General features: G+C 58.6%; 1 protein-coding gene across 5 annotated transcripts in view; it reads left to right on the top strand.

Annotated features, from left to right (window-relative positions):
• Positions 1 to 3,829: 3,829 nt before the first annotated feature.
• The window catches only part of Kif26a (kinesin family member 26A), a 37,457-nt gene continuing 17,667 nt past the window's right edge, over positions 3,830 to 23,619 (top strand). For 2 of the 5 annotated variants that reach the window (XM_060388254.1, XM_060388255.1), the window contains exons 1-4: positions 3,830 to 4,018; positions 6,433 to 6,678; positions 16,985 to 17,410; positions 23,210 to 23,397. In XM_060388254.1, coding sequence (XP_060244237.1) covers positions 3,881 to 4,018; positions 6,433 to 6,678; positions 16,985 to 17,410; positions 23,210 to 23,397 — 998 coding nt within the window. In that variant the 5' untranslated portion in view covers positions 3,830 to 3,880. Of the gene's footprint in view, positions 4,019 to 5,902; positions 6,118 to 6,432; positions 6,679 to 16,984; positions 17,411 to 21,393; positions 21,479 to 23,209; positions 23,398 to 23,619 lie in introns of those variants that run through there. The other 3 variants (XM_021627027.2, XM_060388256.1, XM_060388257.1) reach the window with 2 other exon arrangements.

Consider the following 23,619-nt stretch of genomic DNA (forward strand, 5'->3'; position numbering starts at 1 on the left):
GCAATTTTGGATGGAGCTCCAGGGAAAATCTCAGACTCTTTACCAGGACCAGCAGTCCCGGTAGGTGTGGCTGGAGGGCTGGAGGACCATGAGGCTGGTCCTCATGGCAGTGCAGCGGACGAGCTGGGAGAGTAAAGGGACATCTAGCACCACATCTATTTCTTCCCTTGGTCTGCAGCCATGCCTGGAATGGGGCTGGCACAAAGCCAGCACCCAGGATTCCAGGTACTGGTTAATTTTGTGAGCAAATGGAAGGGCTTCTTTCCTACTCTAGGCCTGGGGAAACAGCACAAAACTTCCTGCCATTTTCCAGCTGACTGTATGATAGGTGACTGACATTCAAAGAGAGAAAAATTTAATCTATGGTGAACGATAAGGAAGAAATGGAAGCATAGGAGGAGGCTGGGAGGAGCTGTCACGGATGGGAGTTTTAGGCAAGGACGGCTTCACTGTCAAGCTGGCACTCCAGGGCGACCTGGAGGAAAAGAGCCAGTGCTCTCTGTGGGAAGAGCTCCCAACTACCAGCTGCAGCAGCAGCGCAGGGACCCTCCTGCTCGGGAGCAGTGAAGAGGCCCGTGGGAATGGATCTGGGCCAGGGTCAGTGTTGGAGAAGGATGGCCAGGTCCTGCAGCGCCAGGCCTTGGTGGGGATCACAGGAAGCAGAGAAGGATGTGTGTATGGCCTAACTGACTTCTCCATGCTCTCCCGCCGTGTTAACACAGGCAGAAGAGGGTGCAATGGACGAATGACCTCCAGTAGGGTATTTAGAGCGGAGAGTGGTGAGGGTAATTGAGATTAGGGCACCATATGTGCTTGTGTAGCCTTAGGAAGAAGCAGGCCCTAGGCACAGGGGGCCTGGATGGAGGGGCATCCAGCAGCCAGGGTGAGTTACCGGTGAGCAAATTCTAAAGGCAAAGGCGCTTAAGTCCCCGGCCGCAAGGGTGGGCGCTGGCCAGGGTGCTGAAGCCACGTGTCTGCTGCAGCCCCAAAGTGCTGGCTCTGAGCCCCTGGCAGAAAGGATGGGATAATTTTGAGTGGCGGAGAGAGGAATAGGCCCAGTGACCAGCAGGGGTCTGCATACCACAGCAGTGGGCTGACCACGGTGATCTCTCTGACACACTCTTAGCCCACTGATCGCCCAAAGACCCTGGCCACTGCAGAGCTGACCATCCTCTGTCCATCCTGTTTTTGTACCACCGCCTTTGCAGGATGCTCAAAGGTTAAAGTTTGGCCCTTTCTCCCATTGCTGCTCTCCTGAGACCAGGTCCTGGGGACACAGGGGGTCAGGAGGCAAGGAGACCCGCTGCTGAGGGTCCAGACTCCATCTATCCAGCAAAAGGCTTCACTGCTTCCTCGTTTGTGAAATGGGGACACTTTGTGGTCAGGATAAAGAAGTGAAGATTGTTATGTGGGTGGCACATATCCACAGGCATGCCACTCTGCTGTGGGCTCCCAGGGGTGCAGAAATGAGGGAGGGTCTCAAGTGCCCCTGGAATGAGGGAAGACCTCCCCTTGTCTTACCACTCTTGGAAAGCTGAGAATCTGCTGTTCCTGAATGGCGTTCTGGGACCATGGACCTCAGCCCCTTTAACTGCTGCCAGTCTGGACCGCCCCCACCTGCCCAGATGTCATGATGTCACCTCTGCCCCAGGCGTTAAAGTGCTAAAGTTTTATTAACAACTCAAACTAGTGGTCAAAACAAACCCATAAAGTTATCTGGGCATGGAGGCACACGCCTTTAACTCAGCACTTGGAAGGCAGAGGCAGGCAGATCTCTGTTGGGTCCGAGGACAGCCTGGCCTACAGAGTGAGCTTCAGGTCAGCCAGGGCTTCACAGTGAGCCTCAGGTCAGCCAGGGCTTCAGAGTAAGCCTGTCTCAAAGAACAAACAGAACCAAACCCCCAACCCATACACAACGGCACCAAATGAAGCAAAAACTCTCCCTGGTCTCCAAGAGTCAATGGCCCCATCTCTCCTGTCTCTCCGGGGAAGGTCCATGCTTCAGTGAGCACACACTCTCCTCAGGAGTGGAGCTGAGGCCACACTGTGTGATGCTATGCTGTACAGCGCCTAAGCCATCAGCTCAAGAGCCCCTGCTCCTACCTAAGTTCATACACTGCCCTTGGAGATGAACTTCTGGGGTCAGCCATGGCGCATGCCCTGCCCGGACTGCATTTTCAAGTGCCTATTCTGGGAGCTGGTCGAGATGCTTGCTTGACAATATTTTCCAGCTGCAAATAGGAGCCCTTTCTTTTAAAGGTCTGATGGGCAGGAGTGGGGCTCCTGGTCTGTGTTCTCTCAGAGTGCCTTCCAGGGAAGGAGGCACCAGCAGCAGGTTGGGAGCCCCAGACCCCCACACACTCATTGCAGGAACACGACCACCGCAACCTTCCTGAAATATCTTGTGTGTGGCCTGATTGGAAGCTGGCCTCTGGCAATTAATCCTGTGGAGGCTTCACTCAATTGCTCAAGGTTTTTTCTGTTTAGTTCCCTTGGCCTAGATTTCCCCGGGGACAGCTCTGCCCAGGCCTCGACCTGGTAAATTAAATGTTAAAAAATCCTTACAATGACTTTAATCAATCCACAGAGGTGGTGGATGGCCTCCTACCAAGACTGAGGGGGGATCGGAGGAGACCGGGTAGGGGATGAAGACAGGAGGGGTTTGCCTGAGTCCCCTGCCTCTGGGAGAGGAAAGAGGAAGCCTGAAGTCCTACTGGAGCTTGGGCCCGGGACCCCAAACTGGCGCTAAGAGGGCCTCCATTTTCTTTACGGCTGATCTCTGCCCCAGACTAAGGATGGCCACTGGGGAAGAAGGGCCCATACCTGCTCTTGTTTCTTTCCTTTTTAGAAGCTCCGTAGACACAGCTCAGGGCCATCAGACTAGAGTATTGGAAACAGAAGCACAGGGCCCCTGGCCTGTCAGACAGAGACACTGATCTCTAGCCGCCACCGGGGGGAGTCAAGCGAGGGACCCCAGAAGTGGAGGGGGGATGGAGAGATTCCAAGATTGTGCCTAGTGGAGCGTAGAGAGGGCAGGGTGTCTCAGCAGCCTCGCCTGGGCTCTGAAGAAGTCTCCTTCCTGTGCCTGCTGTCTTTCCAGGTCTTCTTTCAGGTTCCTGTGCCTCTTGTTTCTGACACCCTCTACCTCTAAAGACCCCCCCCCCCCCAGGCAGGGGGCTTAGGGTATTTAGGCAACTCTTTCTCACCCCACTGACCCTCTGCCCAGACGTTTTGATCCCAACTCCGCCCGAGGCTTTAGAGTGCCAGAGTTCGTGTCCAAGCAAAGGCAAGGAAAGCCCGGATGCTAGGTTAGAAAGCTAGGGCTCCCAACCACTGCCCCCGGCATGCGTGCCTTGGAGCATGGGCGTCATCGGCCTCCCTGAGTGTTTTCTGGGACCTGGACCCCAAGGCGCCTAGAACAGGCTATAGAGCGAAGCTGGGAAGATGCTACCTCTCTGCAGAGGTTTCCAGGAGCCCAACTTGGAGGTGGCGTCCCTGCCTGGTGTCAGTGCCCACCGCCAAAGGTCCTGGCGTCTTGGGAGGAGGGGGGAGGCGAAAGGCGGTCAGGCGCAAACCTGCCGGGGTCTTGGTCCCTCATTCTCTCCACACCTCTCCCCAACTCGGGTCCGCTGTCCCGCTCGCCGCCCGGGCTGAGGGGGCGCTGTCGGCGCGGGCGGGCGGGGCTGGAGCGCGCGGGCGCGCGGCGCGGAGCAAGCGCAGGGCTGGGGGGCGCCGGCCGCCGAGGGCTGGGGGCCTGGTGGGCGGCCTGTGCCGGGCGAGGCTCGGCGGCGGCGGGCGCGCGGCCGGGGAGCGCGCGGGCGGGCGGGGTGGCGGCGGCGGCGGGAGACGCTCGGGGCCGCTGGCCGCCGTCCGCTCCTCCATGGCGCTGCCGGGGTCCCCCGAGCCGCCCCGCGGCGCGCCCCGCAAGGTTCCGAGCCTGCTGGAGATGGGGGCGCTCTGCCTGGACTCGGACATCATCCTGGGCTTCACCAGTCACCTCCTGCGGCGGCGAGGCAAGGTGAGAGCCGGCGGGGCTGGGCGGGCAGCGGCGACGCCGTCCCGCCACTTTGCTGCGCAGCCCCGGGAGCCGCGGCAGGTCCCGGGCGGAGTCCCGCGATCCGCTCGGAGACCGCACTTTCCCGGGCTGGTGCTGCTTGGCTCTCCTCCTCCAGTCGAGGCTTCGCTGGGACCCGAGCCCGCAGCACCCAGGGGGAGAGCGTGGCTCGGAGACCCCGACTCTCGCCTCGCAGAGACGGGCTAGGAAGAGGCTAGCGGGAGGTGACCCGAGTTTCGGAGGAGATTCCGGTCGCGCGGCGCAGCTCGGGCTCTGGCGGGGCCGCGGTTTTTGTGTGCGCTGGGAACTGGAACGTGGAGCCAGCGTCCGAGAGCCGCGCCGGTGAGGGGAAGTCAAGTTGCGGGTGTGGCCCAGCGTGAGCGCAGGGCCTGGTTCCGGGCGAGGCTCCTGGGGGGCGCGTGCGAGGAGGAGTGCGTGTGTTTGCGGAGGTCGGGGGCGGGTGTGAGGCTCCAGGGCGCAGGGTGTTTGCCTCAGTGCCGTGGGAGGGGCGGGCTGACGCTGTTTGCTGTGCTTGCGGGGTGGAGGGTGAGGAGGGTGGTGCCCGGGGCCACCCGGATCCCAGGGTGGGCCAAAGCTGGCCTGTCTTCCTTCGCGAAGCTGAAAAGCGGAAGTAAAGGGCCCGGAGGCTTGGGGGCTGCAGAAAGTGGGGGCCGTTCCCAGTTTATTCGTGACTCCCCGTCGCGTGTACAGACTCTCTTAAGTCATAGATGACCCGGGGAACCGGATCATTTATTCCACTCTTGTCCATTAGTGCGCAGGAGTGGAGGGCTAAGTAAGCAGGGTGGGAGCGGGTGGGGAAGGGGAGCTGCAAGGAGGGACCGCTGGACAGACCCTGCACTGCGCGAGGTCTGACTGCTCCGGGGGTGTCCAGCCAGGGTCTTTCCCTGAATCACCCCGGCCCAGCTGTCCTAGGTCTCAGCTTGAGGCGGACAGCTCTGCGCTCCGGGCGCGTGGCGTCCTGTGTCTCTGCGCCCTCGAACCCTGTGCATAAGGCGGCCGGCAGGTGGCGCTCGTGTCACGGGGAGCCCCGCCTCTGCGCCCGCCTTGCTCCAGGCTGGGTTTTCGGGCTGATCCTGGGCTGGGACCGGAGCCCTTTGCGACCTCAGCTGGTGGTGACATTTGGGGTCTGACTTGGGCGAGAGCAACTGGTCGCTAGGGGAAGGGGGAGATATCCCGGTCGCAGACAAACAGGCAATTAATTCCGGAGCTAACTTCCCATCTGCCAGGCTTGCTGACAACAGGTCCGGCACCCCCCCAGGGCCAGCCGCGCCGCTTCCTCCACTTCCCAGGCGGCTCAGCGTGCAATCCACTTTCAGGCACACGCGCGGCTTGCAAAGCCACTTCGAGGCAGCTCCTAGGCGCTCACTGCACGTCTGGAGACGCAGACCCTCACCCACTCGAGAGAGTTGGAGCCAAAGGGTGGCCAGCCACACTCCAAGTGCTCAGGGTGTGCTGGGGAAGCTGTTGGCTGGGGCCCAGCCCCTTCCATTACCCGTAGCCGCCACCGCCGTTTCCTTGCAGTGAGACCTTGCGCAAAAGCTCAGTTTTCCCGCTCGCAAAGTGAAGACAGCGTTGGGTGCCTCCCCGGAGGCACGCAGACCCCATCCTCGCTCCGAGGGGACAGAGGCGCATGCGTGCGCGTAACTTTTGTCTCGGCAGCCCCCATGGCCCCTCCCCCGACAGCACTCACCTAACAGGTTGGGGTCCTAGCAGTAGGCGGGGCCGCAAGGAGGAGCAGGACCCCCGCCCACCTTGCTCTGCTCAGGGTGGGGGCGGTGCTCTGGCGTCCCGCCCCCTTCCCTCTCCCTACAAGCCTTGGCCCGCCTCCGCCCCCGCCCAGCCTGTCCCGGAGCAAGCCGGTCGCGTCTGCAACGCGGTCTCCTCCGCTCGCCAGCGCCGCCAACTTCAGGGCAGTAGGCCTGGCCATGGGGGTGCCTCCGGGCCGGATCACGTAGCCGCCGCGCCTCGAGAACCAACGCAGCCCTCCCTGCGTCCGGGCCATGGTCGGCCGCGGCGCCTCCTTGTGTGCGGTGCAGCCCGCGGTACGAAAGGCCCGGCTACCGGAGCGGGCGGCCGGGGCCGGTGGCATCGGGTTCAGAGCCCGGGACCACAAGGATGCTACCGGGGTGTGCGGCGCCCTCTAGGGGTGGGGCCTGGAGCGGAGCGCGGCGGGGCACGAGCGCCGGGCTCCAGCTTCTTCGCCAGGGACCTCTGGCGTTGCACCAAGCGCCCTAAGTTTTGCGAGAGCGTGGCTTTAGGGGCGTGAGGGTCCGGGCCTGGAGTCGGCCGCGTGGAGTCCTTCAGTGGCACAGCCGGAAGACTTGGGCTTACTGTCCCTTCTCCTCCAACCCCCGCAGGTGGCTGAGTGCGGTCCGGCACCAGAGCCCCAGCCGCTGGAGGTATCCCCGCGCAAGAGGCTGCCCGCCGGGCTGGACCAAGACCCATGCAGCAGCAGCCGCCCTGCTCCGGAGGGCGCTGGGGCCAGCGCAGAGCAGGGCCACTCGGCCGGCGGGGGCGGTTGGTGCCGCCACTGCCACACAAAGCTCGTGGAACTCAAACGACAGGCGTGGAAGTTGGTCAGCGGGCCCGGGACTCCCCTCCGAGTAAGTGACTCCTCTTCAAGCCGTGCCTGAGAGGGAAGAGCTGGTACTTGGGCTGGGGTTGGGGCTTGGAGTGTGGCGGGTTCAACGTTGCTCCTCTTGCTGTGTCTACCTTATGAGCCTGCAAGATTGTGTGTTGGTGTACTTCACCCTAGGGGGCGAGATGCGTGTCAGAGGGGGTTGGGTAAATATCTTTCCTAGCCACACATGTCCCATAGCTGGAGCTAGTTTGTGTTTGGGAGGATTAGAAACGGGGAAGACGGAGACTTCACTCAGGGCAGGGCTTAGAGGGCGCAGAAGGTGGGAGAGTGGGGCCCCTTCTGCATCGGGGGGTCCTTGCCCCACACTTGCGCAGTGTCTGTCGTGGGCCTGCGTCCTCCCCTGGATCGCTGCCTCGTGGGCCTCGGCCTTCTATGTGGGTAGTGACTATGTGGGTAGGCTCTTGGTTTCCCAGGCTGTAGCCTGGCTGGCAAGTGCTGATAGGAGAGGAGCCCACTGGGCTTTCCGGCCAGTCTTGCCAGGCATTTAAAGAGCAGCGGCATTGTTCTAGGGAACAATGGTCCCTGGAAGTGTGCGAGGCAGGGCTGTGGGGGTCTCCACAGGAAGCTGCTCCTGACCTTCAGCCTTGGTGGAGGAGTCCTTGGGAAGCGCCTGCCATCCTCATCCAGTCCAGATACAGCCTTCTAGGCAGGACTGTGGTTAGGGTGAGACCCTGAGTTCTCTCTGGGCCAGGTCAAGTGTGGAGGATGCCGGTCAGGTGGGTCTGCTCTGGGCACCTCTCCAGGCCCCCCTGGCATTGTCTGTGGTGGGTATATTAACAGCCTCTCAGGCCAGGAGCTGGATCTGTGGGCCTGTGTGGGGTGTTGTTTGGCTTTTGCCAGTGGTAGCCAGCCGTTGCTGAGCCGGGAGAGCCTGGAGCTTAGCCTTGAAAACACCAGGAAGCCTTGAGGATCCCAGAGAGGGCCCTTGGGACGTGCTCCTGAGCCCCTCAGGGAGCAAGCTGACACAGGAGCTGGGCTGGCTCCCTACCCCCCCCCGCCAGAGGGCTTTGCCCTGTGTGGGAGCCCAGGCCCCAGGGGCTGACTGCGCTGGTAGATGGAAGCCTTAGGAAAGCTGCAGTCCCAGCAGTGGGCTGGTGGCGCCGAGGGCCATCAGTAGAGGTCTGTGGCCTCCTCCTGGACACACTGCTGACCCTCTTCAGCTTCCTGAGTGTGGCTTTTGATGTGAGCTGCTCCTCCATGCTACCAGTTAGGGCTCACTTGTCCTAGCCTGGCCAGGGCTTTGCGTGGCTTTGAGTCGCACAGGGTGGCCTCAGTCTGCTCTGGGAATGCTGTCTAATCTGTGGGGTGCTGTGCTCAGGATAGGGAGACTCTGCCATTCGCTTCTTGTCAGAAGAGAATGGACTGCCTCGCAGTGCAGGTTCTGAACCCGCAGCCCAGGATTTCTGCGTGTGCCATTGTGTTACAGTGTGGGCCAGGCCCTTTTCAGAGTTCATTGGAAACTGCAGTCGTAGCCCGCGGCTAACCACGGTGTGTGTATGCACGTACACCCAGGGCCTCCTTTTGAGGTGGGAGGGAGCCTATTGGGGGACAGATGGGGACCCCGTGGTCATCGTTCGTGGAAGGGCTCTGGTTCTCCAAGGCCAAGGCTGTGCTAAGAACTTAGTGCTAAGCTCTAAGACCGAGGGCCCCCATTGGAGCTACTTCTTAGTTTTGGTCATGTGACGAGGAACTCTCCCAGGAGGACAGCACAGAGGGTCGTCTACCTGAACCTCACCTCTATCGCTGTGGCCCTTAGAGCAGGCAGGGTGTCTGCAGGGTTCTCACTGCTGGTTGGAGGTTGAATCTGGGAGCCTGGCCACATGGTTAGAGTCCTTGGCTTGGGGGACCCTGCCTAACCTCAGCATTAGAGGGAGGTGTTGGGCCAAGGGGGCAGCCTGGTAGCATCCTTTGCCGATGACAGGCTTGTTGGCATTAGCTCTGGCCCACCTTCTTCCAGCAGACAGTTACACTCCGGCAGGGTCTCTGAGGGCTCTTGGCCAAGCCTCCTCCTCTGCTACCCTAGTCACTCTTCACCTACCTCATGTGTGTATACAGTAGTATTGGGGTGAGCTCTGGTTCTGTGGGCCGGGGGAGCACCTTCATGCTGGGGCTTTGGGTAACCGTGGCATTTGGATGCTGTAATTGAGCCCCGATGGCCATCACTCTGCTGTGGTCCCTCTCAGGTATTCCTGTCTGTGAGGTCACTTGCAGCTTGTAGCGCGGTGCTTTCCACCTTGAGCGCCAAGGCCCAGGCCTTTCTTTCTTCTGTCCTCTGAGCCCCCAGCTCTTCTGTGTCTACATCTGCTGCAGGGAAGTGGCCGCACAGTTCCGGCAGATCCCTTCCTTCGTCTCTGTCCCAGTCCATGGTGCCACTCTCTAGCAGTAGCTCTCCCAGGGCAAGCGGAAATGCTTGTTAAACAACTGAACGGCTGGTCTTTCTTCTCATACCTCACGGGTGGTCTCCCTGAAGGCTGGATCCTGCCTGTGTGTCCCTGAAGGTGACAGTCCCCAGAGGATGGTGACTCTTCCCTCCTATAAAGGATGTCTTTGTAGGTGGCTGAGGGGCCATCCTAGGTGAGGCCCAGAGAGGTACTCAGAGGTGGTGACTTCTCCCGGGCCAGTGACATTCTTTCAGACTGTCAATACTGGAGCTGAATTGATGATTCCCCAATGGGAAAGTGATTGACTCTCATTTAGGTCTTGCAGAGCTCCTGCTCATCCAGCCGGTTTCATCCTGTTGCCACCTGACACCCTTGTTTTTTTGCTTTGGCCTCTGCCTGCCCGAGTGTAGCAGTGGAGAAGGCTGCCAGAGTCTGGGGTGCCAGTCCGTTTGTAGCTCCATTGCCGTGCAGCCCAGGAGGCGTTGTCCTGATTCTGGAGCCTCGACACCCACAGGAGGCAGCCCTGGAGGGTCCGGGCTTGGATCCTTCCTGTCCTCCCTGTGGCCTGGCCTCAGTGGCTTGGAATGTGCTAACTTCGTCATGTCACCGTTTATGGGCATGTCTTGGCCCTTTCTCACCGTGTCACCTACAGTAACCCTGTGGCAAGGCAGGGGCATGCATGCCCTGACTGCATAGCCCCCTGCTCTGATTGCATTGTGACTTGGGGGGAGGAAAGACTGTTTCCCCCACAACAGGTTGTGGCTCTGATGATCAGGACAGGCTACTTCCTCTGACTGGAAGTTGCTCTCTGGGATACTTAGCATCAGCCCCACTCCTGGGCTGCGCCCCACTCCTGGGCTGCCACCTTCCTTGACGTCTGGAGCCAGGCCCAGTATGTGCCTGGGGCCTTGCAGGGTGGGGCCCTGGCGTCAGCACTGTTTCCCAGCTGAGCCCAGGTGTCAGCTAGGGGAGGTGTGAGAGGGGCTGGGGCTCCCTGGGGCTGCCTGGCAGGGGCTGAGGTGACTCAGCAGGGAGTATCTATTCCAGGGACTACACTGGAGGTGCTCAGGGATCCAGGCTACTGCAGGGTCCAAGTGGGACCAGGAGGACCCTGGGAGCCCCAGCCTTACCCTCCAGCTTCCGCAGTTCCCTGGATTGGCCTCCCGGTTCCTCGTGTATCCTGTCAATCAGTGTGTGTGAATGAATAGGTCTCTTTACAGTGTCCATCCTACCTGTTTTGTCAGCCTGGGGTTTCTGGCATTTGGTGTGGGGGGCCACTTGGGGAGGGACTTAGGCTAAGGGTGTGATTCTTTGCCCTTTGAACTTCTGCTGGGGCAGAATTAGAGTGGCTGTTGTGCATACCTGGGGTGCCTAGTACATACTTAATGTGTTGAGGTGTGTGTGTGTGTGTGTGTGTGTACATGTCTTGTGTCAGGAAGGCTTCCTGTCATACATGAAGCTAGGTAAGAACTTGCTGCTTCACGTGGGAGGAGGCAGCACGAGGGCAGGGAGGCTGTAGAACTCCCATGCACTTTGAGCAGCTCAGTCAAACTGAAGGGCCTTGCGATGGTTTAGAGTAGGTAGGGTTTCCAAAACCTCCCTCTGGGGTCCTGGCAGTCAGGGGAGCTGGTCCTTGTCTTAAAGAGCAACGAAGGTTTACTTCTCCCTTACTTTTACCTGCCAGGAAACTCACAGCAGCTCTGTTCAGCTCCGGTCAACCAGCCTCATAGGACTGTTCTCCTAAGGGAAATGCTCGTTCCTGTGTGTTCACGCTGGACTGTCTTAGTCATGTTGCTTTGTTTTTAGTTTACACTGAAGCTCCTGGAGGCTACCACCCAGGCTTTGTGCTCAAGGCCCTGAGTAGTAAGCAGGATCTCGAAGCGGAGCGTGCCTTGGCCTAGCTTCGCTGTTTGTTTGGCTTACAGAATGGGGAACTTGAGCAGTGCAGGGCAGGTGGGTGAGACCTGCCTGGCCCTATGGATTCCTGCTAGCAGCCAGGTGGGTGGTCTAGCCTCTGCCACTGCTGAGTTCAGTCTCCCCTTCCCACTGGAGTGAGCAGTGGGCAAGGGTAGGAGCCTGTGGCAGGAGCCAGAGGCCTCAGTTTTTCCATCTGTCTCTTTTAGGACCCTTGCTGTGTCTAGTTGCAGTGGCTTCGCGGTCGGTTACCTCCGGGATAGCATCTTTCAGATATGAACCTCTGGTCAGGAAGCACCAGGCTGTTTGTTGGGCATCTGGTGTCCTGTGAGCAGTCCCCAGCCTTGTCTTGTTCCTGCCCTGTGGTAGCATCCTGCTTGGGATGGGGGTGGGCAGGCAGTCCTCACAGGTCACTGTGCTGGTGGATTTATAGTCCTGTATGGCCTAGGGCCAGGCCTGTTGCCGGCCATGTCTGGACTTAGATGGATGCCTGCTTTGACCTCTGACTCTGGCAGCAGGGTCAGCCTGGGCTGCCGCCTGTTTCCGGGTGGAGCGTGGCACATTGGACCTGTGCTCAGGGGCCTGGATTGCTGGGTGTGCTCCTCTCCATCCTGTTGGCCCAGCTCATGACCCAGCTCATGACCCCAGCAGCCGTGGATTCCTTCCTGTCCGTTTCATAGGCTCAGCCTATGTGGAACCCCAGAGACTGTCCGGAAGCCAGCTCAGTGTTTTTGTTTTTATTCAACCATAAGGCCTGTCTTGCTCTTGTCTGCTTATCCTCTTCCCCAGCCCACTCCCACAAGAGGGAACATCCAGAGGTCTGATCCCCAGACCCAGAAACCTGATAGGCATGGGCAGAGGTGGGGTAAGGTGTGGGGTGGGGTTTGTGTTAAAAGGTGGCCAGCCAGGAGGTAGAAAGGCCTGGTAGAAAGGTGAGGCCTGGGGGTGATGACCCAAGAGTTGGAACTTCAGCTCTTCTGCCCAGGCTGTGTGGCCTGGGTAATGCCTTCCTAAGGAGGGAATTTCTTGGTGGCGGTCAGACAAGGTGCTCATCTACAGAGATAGAGGTGGAGTGGTCGGACTTTGTCAAGTGGCGGATGTAGGATTCTGGGTGATAGCAGGGGCTTAGCCTGCCTGTCACCCCACTTCTGTGGGGTGATGGGTGGGCAGGGAGGGGGTTGGTCCTGTCTGTCGGGTGGGCTGGGCTTGATGCTATAGCTGGGCATCTCTTATAAGGTCAGGACCCCTCCTTTTCTATAGGCACCCTAAGACCTGGTGGGGAAAAGAGCTTCCAGGTACAAGCTGGAAGGGTGGAATGGCCAGAGCACCCCAGCCAGACTCCTGGAGGCCGGGACCGGCATGTGGACTAAAGACCTCTGAGCGCAGACACATAGGCCACTTTTCCTATGTAGTAAGAGACGAGATGGAAGCTGCCTGAGCCCCTCACCTGCCTTCTCCTTCAAAGTCTGAGTCCTTGGGCAGAGTGCCGAGGGCCTGGAGGGCAGCTCTGGGCAGGTAAGGCCTGCGGCATCTGCAGGTGGAATCAAAACAGTAGGTAAGGTGTGGGCTTAACCAGAGCCTGGGCATCAAAGCTATGAGACAGGTGTGCCTGGAGCTTATGCAGAGACGGTCACAGGCAGCAGAGAGGGTTGGAACCGGTAAGGTGGTAGTTCTTCAGGGTGCTGTTGGACAGAGCTGCACTCGGGCCCTAGGGCCATGGCTGGGCTTTGGGTTTTGGTGAGCTGTAGGCCAGGAATGTCCCCACAACTCAGTCCAGGACTCTCAGGCAGCCCCTGTTGAAGGGTGGCATTGGGTGTGGCCCATCTGTGGCCACCTGTGTGCTATAGTCTCTAGGAATCTGCCCATGGGCTGGGTTCAGATTCTGCACTTACCCCTTTCCAGCTGGTTACTGGTGAGGTTCCTCTTTGGTGCTCAGCTGTCTCCGAGGCACCAGCAAGCCCCACCCTGGCCCAGCTTCAGGAGGTGATGTACCCCACCCTGGCAGTGTGAGCCTGTTCCAGCCTCAGGGGATGCTTTGCTGACGCAGGGTCTGGTGGGGAAACTGAGGCACACAGGGCTTTGTGCTTTGTCTAGTGACCATAGCCTGTGCTGTAGGATGAATGCCCAGGACTCTGACTTGGGGTATATTGTATGCCTCTTCAGGTGGGGTCCTGAGTAGCTGCCGTGTCCCGCAGCTGAGGGTGTCGGTGCCCCCAGGTCTCTAGCGGGGGCACCTTGTGGAGAACAGGGTGGCTATTGAGGAGACTCTCAATGAGTAGGTCTGTCCTCGGTCTTCCAGCTGGGCTGCTCCTGGCACAGGGCTACGGGTGGTGTGCCAGTCGGTGCTGGGTGGGCTGGACTACAGGCTGATAAGATGGAGAGCCCAGCCCTCTAGTGAGGTGCCTGGTAGGGTGGGGGTACTGGGACAGCCTGGGTGTGCCTGTCAGTTTCCAGGCTGGAAAATTGAGCCCTGGACCACCCTTCCAGGCTGCACGAGACATAGGAATGTCCTCGACAGCAGGCCGCTGGGAGTCCCTTCCTGGACATGTTGTCAACTCCGGAAACAGTTGCTCTACAGGGTCATGGCCCAGAATGCTTTGTTTGGGAAGGAAGGCAGGTTGAGGTGGCAGGCATGGCAGTCACAGGGTGCTCACACTTGCCTACCCACTCCTTTATACTTGTGTGGTGGGGGGTGCCTGGGTGTCTGGCATGTAGGCACTATAGGCCTCTTTGGCTTCTCATTGGCCCTGCCATGGGTGCTGGGATGCCCTGGCAGAGATGGATGATTGGCAGGGCTCACAGAGAGCAAACTAAGCACCCGATTGTGTGATGGGAACTGGGGTCAGGCTCCTCCAAACTCCCCTAGCTGGGGGGGGGTCCAGTCTGTGTTTTCCCTGACTCCCGGAAGAAGCTGGACCAGCCCTGGAGCCAGGACACCCGTCCTTCCTTCCCCCCCGGAGAAAATGGAAGGATTACTTAAAGCAACTTACAGGCCCCAGAAAGAAAACGAAAACCAGAAAAGTCATCATTTTTAAACGGGAGGTGCCCTAAAACCCACCGCGTGATGGGTGGGTTGTGCACAGTGCTAAATTGAATCAAATTAAGAAAAATACTTTCTAAAGCACAAGTAAAATATCTGTTTAATTAGACCATAAAGCGGAAATTAAAAGTAATATTTTGCAGTGGAGTAATTACTGTCTATGTGAAAGCAATGGGTTTCAGAGGTAACAGACCCAGTGGCTGGGGATTCTGAGTTAAGATCCTGACCCTGGGTCAGAACCCCTGCGGGCTTGGGCTCCTGGACGACGTGAGCTACAGAGGTGGCTGGGAAAGGAAGCTGGTCGCAGCAGGGAGGGTCCTGACAGTTCCTCCTGGACGCCCCCTCCACCCCTGTTCTGTGCTGAGCTTCTTACAGCTAAAGGAAGTTCAAGCGAGCAGGCTTTGCTGGTGGCTGAGGGGGCAGGGCAGGGGAATCTGGTGGCTTGCTGTAAGGCCTTTGTCTGGTCCAAGGGCCTTCCTGGAACAGCAGGTGTGCGGGTGAGCGTGCCTGTGTGTGTGTGTGTGTGTGTGTGTGTGTGGTGTGGTGTGTCCTCTCTGAGTCCTGACTATACTATGGGAAGCTGGGTTCTGCTCAGTCTCCTCTAGTCTCCCAGCTGATCCCAAAGACAAGGAGCTCTTGGGTCTCTGCAGAGTGGGCCCTGTGGTTCCGAATGACCCAGCTACCCAACACAGTGGTTCTGCTTTCTGTGGAGCTCAGTGCTGTGCGCCATGTTCCTCTCCCAACTGCAGCCTCCTGTGTTTGAGCAGCTTGTCACTCCACCAGGCTGCTCCTCTGCTGTTGTGGGACCAGGCCTGGAAAGATGGCCCTGGGTTTTAGCCAGCCCCAACTATCAGTTTCTTTCTTTCCCTGGGGAGTTGGGTGGTGAGGGGACCAAAAATGCCGACTTGGCCACTTGTACCAGAGGTGCTTGTCCCCAGCCTGGGTCTTGGCCAAGGGTTCTGGCCCGTTAGAGGTTTGTACAGCAGGGCCTGGCGTGCAGGGCAGCTTTTGGGAGGAAGGCCCCTTGTCCAAAATGCCTGGTGCCAACTGCACAGTTGAGCAAATGACCTTTGACCACCTTCCCAGTGGGGACCTGGACATGATGATCTACCCCATTTCCCCGTGTCCAACACCTGGATGGACTTTTGCTCTCGATGGCCAGCCAGGCTCCTCTCCTGCTCTGCCTAGCTGTGTTGGTGGGACTAGGGCATTCTCCTCCCCTCTGCCCAGTCCCAGCTTTCCTTCTTGCCTCCTGCTGTGGGGCAGAACAGGGCTTATTTCAGAGGCTGTGGCCCCTGAGACAGGCAGCAGCCTCCAGGCCTGTTCAGAGGTCCCAGAACACAGGGTGGCTGAGACTGGATTCCAGGCCAGGGCTAGGGCTGGGCATCCCCCTTCAGGCACAGCTGATGGCTGGGACAGGCCACACTTCCTTCCTTTTGCAACCTCCTGCTGAGTGGAAAATTAGTGCATGAGAGCTGGACTGGAAACAGGCCTGCCTGACTACCTCAGCCTGGGGCCGGCTGGTTGCTGGCATCACTGTACCCTGACCTCAACCCCTGTGCCATTTCTGGGGGCCTCTCTTGACCCTGCAGGGCTCTCTGTATGCTTAGCCTGCTGAATTTCAGGGGCATCAGCTAAGGGGGACCTGGTCTACCATGCGTTTCTCAGCCTGGAAACCATCCAGAACTTACGGAGTGTTCCATAAATCAGGCAGCTGGCATGGTGCTGGGCCTGGCAGGGGTCACGCTTTCATCTACCTTGGGCTCTGGGTGGAAATGGGACCAAGGAAGAAAGCCCTTAGTCATGGTAGCCCTTGCCTCTCACTGTACTGGCTGCCTTGGCCACAGCCTTTAGCGCTTTGAGTGTGACTAGCCCCTGGGCACACTGAGGGAACCTGCATTTCTGGGGTAAATGAGACACTTCTGTGGGGTGGCTGACCTCAGCCTCCTAGTCTGAGAAATGGGTGTATGGGGGGAAGCTGCTGTATTGGAGTCAGGCATTGTGAGAAAGCCCTTGGGACCTGAGGGCTAATGGCCAGCTTCCTGTAAGGAGCTGCCTGAAACCGGGCAGACAGAGGATGAGGCTGGACCTGGTGGAGTGGACCACCAACGCTGACAGCTGTAGCTGGACCTGACTATGTTTGTCTAAGGGGCTATAATCCTCCAGGCTGGCCCAGGAGAGCAGGAGAATGGGTTCAGGGTGAGTGTCTTGCTTCTAGTGAGTTCACTCTGAGCCCATCCCACCCCCAGTCTCTCCGTGGGTGGTGTGCCTACTTAGAGGGTGCTGTGTCCCTCTGGGGGGTGTTGTCCTCCCTCTGGTTGGGAATCTTACCCTCTTGAGCACAGCCTGCTTTTAGGCTTCTGGGAACTTCCCATGGCTGGACACTTGTCTCTTGGTCTGAGGCCCCTGGTTACTCCTCACTCAGGACATGCTGTCCCGGCTGCTGTGAGGGGCAGAGATGGCCACATTCATTCTGAGGACTTTGCCAAGAGATCCATCCATTGCAGTATCCTGCTTCACGGTAGTATCCAGGCTCTGTCAGGGCTGGCCGGAAACTGCAAAGACCGGGATAGGGTCTGAGCTCCCCCACGAGAGAAAGCCGCGGAAGGGAGCCCCGGAGGCCACTTCTCGCCAGCCTCCTGCCAGACCCTGGACCAGTGCCCTTACCCACAAGCTGGTTGTCAGGGAGCTACAAATGGGTCTTGTTAGCCGTGAACTAGCGTGGCTAATGCTGGTGGGGAGGTGGGTGGCTGTCAAGGGCACAGGGAACCTCGCTATTAACTCTGATAATTATCTTCCTGCTGGGCTCATGGCGGATGAGATAGTTTGGGCCATAATAATGTTAAGAATGGTGTTGCTCTGGCTACGGCAGGAGCTGGGCTGGTGGGCTCCCCGTGTACCTGAGCACTGACGCTGTCCCTTGCTTTCCCCAGGATCCTTGCCTCTCCACCCTGCTCCTTGACAAGCTCCCAGCGTCTGGGGTTCAGCCGGCGTGCCGCCCTGACGCGGAGAGTCGCTGTGACGTCTGCACCACGCACCTGCACCAGCTCACTCGGGAGGCGCTGCGCCTGTTACAGACCCCCGCCAGCCACGAGGACCCTGATGCTTCCCGAGGAGGCCTTGTGGCTCCCAGCCTCAGGGACCCCCCTGGGCCGGTGGGCCTCACAGGGAGGCAGCCCCCTGTGGGGCCTGACAGGAGGAAGGCAACAGCGTGGCCACCCGGCCCCAGCGTCCAGGTGTCCGTAGCACCAGCAGGCCTTGGGGGAGCGTTGAGTACTGTCACCATCCAGGCCCAGCAGTGCCTGGAGGGTGTGTGGAGCCTCTCAAGGGTCAACAGCTTCTTGCCACCCACCTGCCTGGTGAGTGTTCTGGGTAGGTGGGCTACTGGATCCCTTTTGGGCTCCTGACCACATGTAGCATGGTGTTGGCGGGGCCCGCTACAGCCCCAGGGAAGGCAGGGATGTTTTGGCTAGCACTGCTTCTTAGGCCATGTGATGCTCTGGGCTGATGGAGGAACCCAAGGACTCCTGGGGTGAACCTTATCTCAGCTTGAGATGCTGCTATGGCAGGCTGTCCTCAGGGGCATAGATCGGGTGGCATAGACTTGCCTCACGGGCGGAAGGCAGAGCCTGGAGTGTGAATTGAGATCTGCAGTTGCTGGCATTGACATTTAGGTTGAAGGATGACCTCCTACCAGGAAGCCCTGCGAGGTCCTGGCTCCCTTAATCCAGCTCTGAAGTCCCTGGCCAGGATTGGTTGTCTGGGGCGTTGCCTAAGTGCTTCTCAGCATCTCTCTTGAAGTTCTCCACCTGGTTCACAGAGCCCCTGGGTGGGGGTTAAGAGAGTGGTGCTGCTGGCCTAGAGCTTTCCTTGGGTGCTGGAAGGCAGGGTTTGGATTTAGGGAGAGTAAGAGACTCTCTGTGACTGGGCCCCGGGAGGGCCTGATACCACGAGGGCACTCTCCGTGAGCCTGCTTGACTCAGCCCGTTCTCCAGGGACGCCATGCTGAAGGCGCAGCCATCCGCGTGTTGAGGACTTGGTCTGAGGGCCCACAGTGCCCATCAGGGAGAGCAGTGTACTTTGCACTGTTAGCCTGGTTCCCCCTGGTGACCATAGTGGGAGGGCTGCTCTGGGCAGAGAAGGTATAAATAGATGTGCCAAGAGGCAGGAGGAGGGGAGGTGCATCAGGGCAGGGACAGACTGTTGTGGATCGTGGCGGGGGTGGGAGAGCCCCCGCACCCTCCAAGTTGCTTCCTGGGACGCAGACGGCAGAGGATCTGTGGGTGTTTCCAGGGAATCATAAAGTTTCAGGTATGCATTCCAGGCACACAGCAGCCAGCCATGCAGGCTTGGGGAGTTTGCAGAGTCCCTGATGTGGGCTGATAGCCTCTCTTACCCTCTGTGTGTCCAGTGGCATTTCAGGGAGATAGGCAGAAGGACCCAGAGCCACCAGCTCCCTTTTGGGCTCCTGACCATGTCTGGGTCTCTTGTAGCATGGTATTGGCAGGGCCCACTGCAGCGGGGTCCCATGTAAGGAAGGCTCCTCCCGTTTTCTGGCTGCAGGCCTCTCTGAGGTGGGCGAAACTTGCCGGCTGGATGTGACTTACTCATGCTGAGGATGCTGCCTGAGCTGGAGCTGCTCCCTGGGGTTTGCTCAGGGGCTGGTCTGTTGAGGCCCTCTCTTCTTGGGGTTGGAGTGCCATCCTAATCATGGCCCCGCACTCTTCCCCTCATGGTACTGAAGGGAGGCCAGCTGCTCTGTCCTCCTGAGGCTTTAACCTAACAGCTGGGCTGTCTGAGGAATGAGGAACAGAACCCAGGGGTAGGGTGCAGATTTGACTGACTGTTCAGGTGGATTAAGTAATTCCTAGAGGAGGAGACATTGATCTGGACCCCAATGGGAGCCTCAGGTGATGTGCTCAGACCTAAGGCACTGGTTGGTCCAAAGTGGCCCGTGTGGCTCCTCTGATTGACAGGCCATAGGCTTAGGTCTGAGCAGACATTGAACACAGATAGCAGAGGATCTGTGGTCTTCATGCTTTGGGGTGGTGATGGGGGCTGTGGAGGATGCTGGAGGGTCATTGGCATTTAGTTAGGCAAGCCTGACCGTGGCCTACATGCCATAAAATGTGGGCACTTAAGGCTCTTGCTCCTCATGTCATGCGCACATCGATCGTGTTTGGGAAAGGTGAGAATGGATTTATAATTAGAGAACATTCCTGGCAATCAATAGGGAGATTATTAGAACCATAAATAGAACTTTAGGCTACAGAAGAGGCAGTGTCCCCTGAAGCAGGGCGTCGATCGCTGATGATCAAGTGCGGCCTGGGCGCTCTGGTATTAATCACTTCTGGAGAGATGCGTTGCGGAACTGTCACAAATGGCCAGTGGCCTGAGAGGGCTGATTAGGTGCGTTGGTTCCCACAGGAGAGTCAGACAGGCTGGCGTCCATCATACTGGGGCGAGGAGTGGACAGCCAGGTCTGGGCCCCTTGGGCACTTTCATCTTGGCTGAGGTCAGTTGGGAAAAGTGGTTGGCTGTGGCTGGAGAGTTGGCCCTTAGAGGGGCTGGTGTGGCCTGTGTCTCCAGGGACCCTCTGGAGCCAGAGTTAGGCCTGGAACATCCCAGGTGCTGAGAGCTGCCGTGGTCCCTCCACCTGGGTGTGACTGTGGTATAGTTACCCCCTTAGCCAGAAGCTTTTGGCCTACACAGCTTTAACCCAGGCCACACCCACATCTCATTTGGGTCTTCTCCTCACTTGGAGGAGACGGCCATGACAGGCTGTCTTCGGGTGGCAGAAGCCTGCCCCATGGAGCACACAATGATATTTGTAGGGTGAAGGATGCCCTCCAAGTGTCCTCTCCCACCGGGGAGTCCTGTGAGGGCCTGGCTCTCTTAAACTCTTGATCAGAGATGGCCCTTTCCTCGTTTTGCCAGTGGAGTGTCCATCATTCGTTGCTCTGAAGCTCCCGGGGGCCCGGTCCAGAACAGTGGTTCTCCACCTGTGGGTCACGACCCCTTGAGAGGACCAAAGACTCCTTTCACAGGGGTCTCGAGACCACTGCATAGCAGATATTTGCATCGTGTTTCATAACAGCAGCAGAACTATAGATGTGAAGTAACAACAAATAATGTTTTCGTTGGGGGTCACCACAACATGAGGAACTGTATTAAAGAGCCGGAGCTTTAGGGTTGAGAACCAGTGGTCTAGACTGAAAGGGAGAGACACTGTTGCTGGATCAGATGAGGAGCACCCACCCATGTGGTCTCCCTAGTGCCAGCCTGTGGAGGTCAAGAAACCCGTTCTCATCCTGCAGCAGAGGCTGCAGGGCTGGACTTGGCCACCTGATCGCATAGTTAGTTTGAGATGGCACAGCTGACATCAGAGAGGCCTCAGGGAGCCAGGGTTCCCCACGGTTGGGTGGCACTGTCCTGGGGGTGCCTGCTTGCTTCCCGCTCCAAGCTCTGCAGGGAAGCAAGCCAGCCAGCCATCCCTGGAGACCTTAGGTGGATATTGGATGTGGAAGAGCTTGTTTGTGCTATAGCCTGGCTCTCCACTGACCCTTTCTCACTTGTCGCTGACACCCATGTTCAGGCCTCCATTTATCCACCCATGTAGTGGGGGTTGGTGAGATGGCCTCCTCTTTCATGTGAAGCCCCAGGGACAATGCTTCTGTGATGTGGGTAGGGACAATGCCCTGAAGATATAGTGTAGGCTTTCCCATCCTGTGCCAGGCCCTGGAGGCCTCTGGGCGACGAGGCCAGAGGAGGGGACAGGCGAGCAGGACTCACTGAGGATCTAACATTCTCTGAAGGATGCTACCCCCTCAGGTATATACACTTGCCTCAAGGATAGCCTCGAGCCTCCTGGTTGCTGCTCAGTCCCCTCACGGTAGCACCTAGCAGAATATTTGTGGGGCAGGGAGTCCCAGAGGGCACTGTCCTTCCCGTGCCAGAACCTCATCGATGCAGAGGTCGGGCCTGGAGGGCTGCTGAGGTGGGCTGGTCTGTGTTTCTGGTAGAGGTCAGCTGACACTGGCAGACTCTGCTCAGATGGGTTCTGCAGTGTCTCGCCTCCATGTGGGTGCTCGATCAGGCTGTGAGCTCGTGCAGTCAGGGCTCTGCTCGCTGCCTCTTGGCCTATGCTGGCCTCACGCTCTCCTCTCTCCACGCTTTTCCTTTCGTTGCTGCTGTGTGCCTCCATCACACTTTCTGTTTGGCCGTCCACCTGCCCCCTCCCCATGTCGTGGTCCCCCTCCCTCTGCCCACACCACCACTGCTCTGCACTCGCTTTGGGACGGCTTCTTTTGGCATGTCCGGGCTCTGCTTCTGGCAGGAATTGGCAGTGGCCGTCCCGATGGACAGAGCCGTGTCATGGCAGCTGGTGGGACGGTGGAACCAAGTCACGTGCGGGACTCCTGAGACAGGTCAGTGTGGGGAGGACCAGCGGCGCAGGTGGGTCAGCCGGCTGAGGGCTCTGGTGCCTCTGGAGATGCCCGGGGTGGCTGGGCCTATGGGAGTGGGTAGAAGGACCATGTGGGGTGCAGGGCAGCAACTCTGGCCCCCTGTGACTCCTGCTGCTTCAGTCCTCAGTATCTGGCACTCAGGCCAGGTGTTCTGGGACCTGGGGCCTAGACTTCCAGCGCTGCCATCACAGACTGCTGAGCTAACTCTAGCTAGGTACTGGGGGACCGTGGCTGCACACCCCTCTTCCCCGGGGCCTGTCCCAGGGCTCTGGCTGCTGGGTCCAGTCAGTGCTCAGCCAAATCAGGCTGCTCCAAAGAACTCAGACCACAGCTGTCAACCTTACAGCTTAAACATTGAGTCTTTGCTGTTCCACTCTTCCCGGCTGAGCAGTTCAGCCTTTCATGCTAAGTGATACAAAAGTGATCTATGTCTGAGTGAGGGAGTGGCCGGGAGAAGTAGGGGCTGGCCAGGCTGGGTTCTGAGGCGTGTCTAGGAGTGTTGTCCTGTACACCTATGTGCACGTGGCTGGTGAGGTGTTTGGTGCAGTGTCTGGTAAGCTCTTCCAGGTCTGCCTTTTCAGCTAGAACCTTTCCCTGGGGTGGTGGATGCCACTGGAGATGCGGATGGTGCCTGGCTGGCACTGGCTCAAGGCTTGGGCTGGGCTTGGGACTTTTATTGGCAGAGAGTCTGTTCCAACCCTCAACTGGGGGTTAGAAGCTAGGATTCTTCAGGGGCTGAGCAAGGTGAGGCCTTCCCTGTGAGGGGAGTAACTGCCCTACCTTAGTGTGGTCTCTGGGTACGAGGTGGCTTGTTCTACTGAGGTACCACACTTGGGTCTCAGTGCTACATTCTTTGAGAGACCCTGGGAATATAGAGCTCAGCCCAAGATCGATAGACCAGGCCCGTGTCTTCTCAGCGTGGGCATCCCAGCCTCCAGCTGGGACACAGGCCATATTGGTTGGGTTGGGCTGAGTGGGAAGGGTGTATTGGAGGTTGAGGGCCTGGGGCTTTCCAGGAAGAGGCCAGCTGCCTGTCCTTCTTTGCTAGGGCATGAGTCCCCTCCACTCCCAGAGCCCGAGGGGCAGGTAAACACCATGTGGAGGCTGTCCGGGGAGTGCTTAATTATATCTGTGCTCCGTGCTGAGGCCTCTCCCTTTCTAGAATTTATTTTAGCTAATTAGTTGGAAATGCCAGAGTTGTATTTCAGACAGTGGAGTGTCATACGTTATCACATGGGGGACAATTAGCACTCAGGCCAAATATTTATTGTGGTGTCTTGTATAATTGTACCTCTGGGTACTCCCAGATGGCCCAGGGATGGGCCCAGAGGGGCAGAGGTCTGTCTGCCTGACCGCTGTGGTCACTATAGGATTTGAGGAGGTCTGTAGAGCCAGTCCCTGTTTGGCTCTGCCTTTTCTCCCATTGCTGGAGGCTGGGGTAGACCTGTCACATGCCCTGAGTGGGGGACATGGGTCCTTGCAGATTGCCTTGGAGGCTAGACCTTGTTGGCAGGGTCCCAGTTTCCCAGCTGTGATTTTCCAGACACAAAGGCAGGATTTTGCAAGTATGTGTGTGCGTGCATGCGCGTGTGTTTCAGGGAGGGTTTAGAGGTAATAAGGGTACTCACCCTGGGGTGGTGGATGTCCCTCTGTCACCTGCCCCTTCCTTATGTGGCTTTCTCCTTCCTCCAGGCTGAGGCGGCTGTAGCTGCTGTGGCTGTGGCCGACACCGTCCGAGACTGTCCCCCGACAGCAGGTGCTGAGCGTATGTCTAAGGCGTGGGGCCGAGGTGCTTGTACTTCAGCCCTGGTTACCCCAGCCCCGGGCACCTCAGCGGGGGGCTCCACAGGCCCATCTGCGGCAGCCTCTTTCTTTATAAGGTACGTCCTCTGGGGTCAGACAAGCTGCGGTGTGTTGTTGGGGAACGGAGGCCCTGAGTGCTTGGTCCCTGGTGGCCTGTGGCCTATTCTCTGAAGAACTGTGACTCAGTCAGTCAGAGATTGGCAACTGTGAGAACGCTGCCTGGCCTCCCAGGGCACTTTTAAGGGTGCCTGTCTCAGGCTGAGAGCTCAGGGCTGTGGCCCCTCCCCTCCAGGATGCCT

The sequence above is a fragment of the Meriones unguiculatus genome, chromosome 7 (genome assembly GCF_030254825.1).
Source record: "Meriones unguiculatus strain TT.TT164.6M chromosome 7, Bangor_MerUng_6.1, whole genome shotgun sequence".
NCBI lineage: Eukaryota > Metazoa > Chordata > Mammalia > Rodentia > Muridae > Meriones > Meriones unguiculatus.